Genomic DNA, 5,586 nt, shown 5'->3' on the forward strand with positions numbered 1-5,586 from the left:
TGCCCTCACGTCAGTCTATAGCCGTCTGTCTTACTGGGAGCATGTAGCTCTCACTACTGTAACTCCTACACGCTTAACGTCACAATAAAGATTCCAAACGTCCCCCCACGTTTCTGTTGCACACATAAGAGTAAGTTTCAACGGACACGAAAGTATACTATAACTGTGGGTTATATGGCCAGAAAAACACGATGGTTGTTTGCAATAGCGTGTGATTTTGGATCTTAAATATTTGTGTAGGTATAACAGATTCATTCTGAGAACGGAACCCAGTCTTCCTGTTGCGTATTTGCGCATTCTCTTCCATCAAATTGGAAAGCAAGACACCGAGTCTCGTATTCAGATTTTCATGAAGATGTATATTATATGAGGGTTACCACTGTGCTATTTGCCCGGTAAAATAAAGTGTAGAAAAGACCGCAGCCTAATCATTTGCTTCCGCCAGTACCTGTATGCGTGTGTACTCATTCTTTTTTGGTCAACCTCAACCTTCCTTAAAAAATAAAATAATTGAATAAAAAAAAAAATAACCGGGATTGTTGAACATTTACGTAAGGTAAATCTTATCTTTCCTCTATGCGTAATACCATGTTGTCTTTTTATATACTTACTATTAAGCTTCTATTTATATGTATTCCTTCAATATTTGCTGCACTGAATAACTGTATTTTCCACTGAAATATGAAATCACTGTGTAGCATAAACATTTTCAGGTACATGATCATATATAAAGATTTTTATGGTATTTTGATTATATTTTAAGAGGGGGAGGGGAGATTTTTGGGAAAAAACTTCAACACTAATGTAGCTATCAACTTTATTTCGGATTGCGGCAAAAACAGCATTCAGTTAACATGATGATCACTCAATGAAATAGCATGGACTAAAAATCGTTTAACTTTGCCAAACTGGTCTCAAGCTTTCTATATTTTGTACCGGCCAATTACAGGCGATATTTTTCAAATAAGTGCTGAAGAGATTAAGATAGCTCTTTTACTTAAAATCACGGGTGTTAACAAGGATTTTGCAGGTGTTAGGGGCACAGGTGACACCTTCGGGCCGCTTCAGAGACGGCGGGGGTTCGTCCTCCGGCAAGGAGAACTTCAGTTTCTGCATCATGGCCGTGAAAAAGAGGAACACCTCCATGCGGGCCAGGCTCTCTCCCATGCAGATCCGCCTACCTGTGGATGAAAGAAAAGTCAAGTTTAGACACAGATCAGGAGCCGGTAGAAACATCTCAGTATCGGCTTAGTTCACTTGTACTCACTCCTCTCCCCACGACAAAAAAAAAAAAAAAATCCTCTGTATACAACAGACTTGTAGTAAGGCTCAGTTGTCAACTCTAAGAGGTAGTGACAAGAAAGATGTCTGGACCACAAGCATGAAATGACCCGGAGAGCTTTCTTCTACATTATTATCGTAAGTCAAAAATTATGCATAAAACTATTTAGAAATCACCTAAGTGACATGAATTGCAATGTTTGTCCTTGTTCGTCCTAGACAGTTTTAACCAGCAGAGATGAAGCTCAGTTTAGAGGGGTAACACACAGAGGCTTCAGGATTCAAATTAGCTGGTAGGTCTTACCGATGCCGAACTGACAGCTGCGTTCATTGTGAACGTAAGCAGTCTGATCATGATTGAGGAACCTCTCTGGTCGGAAGACATCTGGATCCTTCCAGTAATCGACGTCATTGTGGATGCTGTACAGGTTGCTTATAATCACCGAGCCCTTAGGGAAATAGTAACCTGCGAAACACATGTAATATATTTAGTTATGCCTAAGTACATGCATGCGCATGTGTGCATTCATAATTATAATTCATTAAGTACACACAGTACATACACTCTTAAATATATTTCATACATATAGACCTTTGCAAACGGATATCGATTTGGCTACTATATAATACAAAGTTCATCATATGTGTATGCCCGATATCTGCAATGCAAATATTCAGAGGATCACTCAACTATTCGGAGTCCATTGATGAAGAAAGATTTCTCCCAATCTATGCTATATCACTTGCAAATACCTTTATTTCTTCTCGCCCCCCCCCTCTGTCTGGCCTCCTTGTTCTACGCTTGTCATTTAGAGGCGTTGTCAGCAACACATTTGTTCCATTTGCCATCTTCCTTTCGGTCTATTTGCTTTATCTAATTACATTTCCACTCCTTTATCACCTTCATAGTACCTTTTACTTTGGTTTGCCCACTTATTCGTCTTGCATTCTTCCTCTGTTAGTGCAATTAATAGTAATTTATTTCTCCTTAGATTTGTCTCGAAAATGACTAATACCACTTCATTTCAAATACATTTAAATACTTCCTCCCTGCCTCTGTTAAATTGTAAATCTCTACATGCTATATCCTTGGTACAGTCACCCCTGAAATTACTCTGCTCCTTGTACCCATCCTTAGATACTTATTTATGACACTTTTCATTCCCCCAAGACATTTACTTGTTTCCTTTACTCTATACTACAGTTTACCCCCACCCCAACTCCTCTATTCCCTGCTACATATGATTCTAAATACTTAAAATTATCTGCCTCCTCTAGTCTCTCTACTTTGACTTACTACCACCGGGGTACGGACAAAATCCTGGAGGACTAAATCCCGTGTGACAAAATCCCGCAGGTATCTTATAATTTCTGCTCTACAAAGGAACCAAATATCCCAAACCTTCAGTTCTTTACTAATTGGTTTGGAGATATGACACTAATTGGATTAGGTGTGTAATACTGTTCACTCCTTTAGGTGAGGTAAGTTTGGTCTCCATCTCAAGTATAAATAGGGACTGGCCATTAGATAAGCTACGATTATACATTTCTATATTTCGTATACATATGGATCTAATATAATGGATAGTAGATGAAATCTTGAATTCTCTTTTACTTAATATATAATTGTCTTATCTATATATTTTCCTTATGCTGACGAATTCTGCATACTGATCGCGGTATAGTAAGTTTCGGTATTTCGACATGGACTATGGACTACCTAGAAAAGACCACATGCTCGAGTGGGATCGTTTTTTTAGGAGGGAAAAAGAACTATGTAAGAAAATTAAAAGATAGTTGTGTATAAAAGGGGACTATTGGCACTGAACTCTTTAAGGAATATTTATTAGAATTTTATGTTGTGGCTCAGCGGGCAAGGCAGAAGACCTGGAATTCGAGGCCTGCTTCGTTAATGATGAGGTTTTTTTTTCGGCATTCGGGATAGTGGTAAGGATTCGGACTTATATATACTAGAAGGGGATACAAATGGTAGTGTTATACCTACAAACTATTTAGTAAACAACTCAAGGTTTGGCATATATGGTTCTTTTGTAGAGCATAAATTATAAACTACGTACGGGACTTTGTTTTCCATGTACTGTACTTTGCCCTACGGGATTTTGTCCGTAGCCCACTGTCAATATCTCCCCCTTGTACACCCCATAATCTTGCTTTTACTGAAATTTATTCTCAACTTTTTTCTACCAACTACTTTCCCAGATTGCATCACTAACTGGGTTAGACCTTCCTCGGACCCATCCACAAGTGTAGTGTTATCAACAAACAAAACTGGGTCATCCCCCACTTCCCTCCGCTCTCTTTAACCATCTCTAATCCTTTGGTGATCACTCGTATTTACCTCCTGTACCACCACATCTATGTACACATTGAACAGTCATAGTAACATAACACAATCTTGGTGCAGCCACATTGAACAGTCATAGTAACATAACACAATCTTGGTGCAGCCCCACCTTCAGTTGAAGCCACCCACTTTAACCATCCCCAATCCTAACATAAGTTGTATTATTCATGTAAAAGCTTTCAATTACCATGGGTAGCTTCCCCATTGTATCATATATCTAAAATAAATCTACAATGGCTTCCTGTTGATCCTACCATAAGTCTTCTCTAGGTCCACAAAGCCCAAAAAGATATCCCATCTTTTTGCCAGAAACCTCTCGTATAGCTGGGTTACCATAATAAAGAATAATAATAATCCACACACCCTCTACTTTTCCTAAACCCACATTACTCCTTACCAATGATTATGTTTCGCTCCGGATCCTCTCCAGATCCTCTCAATTAACACCTTCTTACATGCTTTTTCAACTACACTAAAAAAATTATCCTTCTAATACTATTACATTACCTTTTGCATTGTAAAGCAGAACTATACACACACTACTCTAGCCCTTAGTCACATTCCCATCCTTTAGGCACACATTAAATAGCCACACTAGCCAATCCACTAAAACTGTTTCTCCCTTTGTCAGACACTTCGCATGATACTCATCCAATCCATGTGCCTTACCAGCTTTCATTTTCGTTTTCGGTGCATTTTGTACCTCATCTTTCCCTATATCTCTCTTATTTTCCTCTCCCATCACAGTCATTTCTTTAGTTACTTCCACGGTCATAACAAATCAATCCCTAGCTTCCACATTCAACAGTTCTCTGAAATACTCTACCTACCTTCCCCTTACCACTTTTACTTACCGCCTTTTTGTCCAATCCTACGTGGGATCCTAGGAATCAGGATGTATGGAAATGTACTGCAAGAAAGTTTCTGCGCACTCATTGTCACCTATGGGCTCTCAGTATGTTTGGTCAGTGACGGGGAAGGGGTAATTTTCCTATTTTGGAATATTCTGCAGCAAATGTTCATCGTATGAGAGGTCTTTAATGATAGGCGGGTTTAGACTACATATCGGGGTGTATGTCTGTCTGTATACTGTATAAGCGTTTGAAAGGAGAGACTTATGTGTGGTTGGTGAGGGGGGATAAGGGTTAGATATAGTGGAAGAAGGACTTGGCACTGACCAGAAACGTTTTATTTCATTTGTCACTTGAGAGCATTGGGAGATCTAAGGGACTAGAGAGCTTGCAAGCGTGTAAATGGAAGGGAGTTACATGGTATTGTTATGTTCTTGATACAGAGGGTTTCTGTGCATTTTGGTCAAGGAATTACATACCCATTTTGCCGAGGCCAAATCATTCACGATCAAACACATATTTACAGACTAGTTAAGGCAGTACATAAACACAACTCCATTGCAAGAGATGAAGGGGTTAAGAGATCGACCCAGTCTCATTCAGTGACTTTGTATCACTTAGGGTTGACTCACCAGCGGCATTTACACTAGAGGTCGCCACATGCGGAAGCGCCAAAGGGACGATTGTTCCATAGCGCTGCACTTCACTCAGGACGGCCTCCGTGTATGGTAAGCTGTACAATAAGAGACAAAAAGCCTGGTCAATACTTATATCGTTAATGAATTCTCGGTAACAATCTTTCATTGCGCGGTGAGTTAAGACTCGCTGTGCTATTGCATATGCCTTGCAGGCGAAAGTGCACACCGAATATATACCTAGAAATGTAGTTGCCCGTGAATCCAAGTATATTCTTATCTGCGTAATGAAGAAATATATAAATATACATTCACACACATACACACACACACACGCACACACACACACACACACACACACACACACACACACACACACACACACACACACACACACACACACACACACACACACACACACACACACACACACACACACACACACACACACACA

At 39.7% G+C, this 5,586-nt stretch overlaps 1 protein-coding gene across 2 annotated transcripts in view; it reads right to left on the reverse strand.

Annotated features, from left to right (window-relative positions):
• Nucleotides 1–800: 800 nt before the first annotated feature.
• Nucleotides 801–5,586, reverse strand: part of LOC143032911 (methyl farnesoate epoxidase-like) — a 117,180-nt gene continuing 112,394 nt past the window's right edge. For both annotated transcript variants that reach the window (XM_076198171.1, XM_076198170.1), the window contains exons 10-12: nt 5,130–5,230; nt 1,586–1,747; nt 801–1,181 (exon numbers count right to left, since the gene is read on the reverse strand). In XM_076198171.1, the coding sequence (XP_076054286.1) occupies nt 994–1,181; nt 1,586–1,747; nt 5,130–5,230 (451 nt within the window). In that variant the 3' untranslated portion in view covers nt 801–993. The remainder of the gene's footprint in view (nt 1,182–1,585; nt 1,748–5,129; nt 5,231–5,586) is intronic.

Source organism: Oratosquilla oratoria, chromosome 14 (assembly GCF_046742065.1).
Source record: "Oratosquilla oratoria isolate Oo_2021 chromosome 14, ASM4674206v1, whole genome shotgun sequence".
Taxonomy (NCBI): Eukaryota; Metazoa; Arthropoda; class Malacostraca; order Stomatopoda; family Squillidae; genus Oratosquilla; species Oratosquilla oratoria.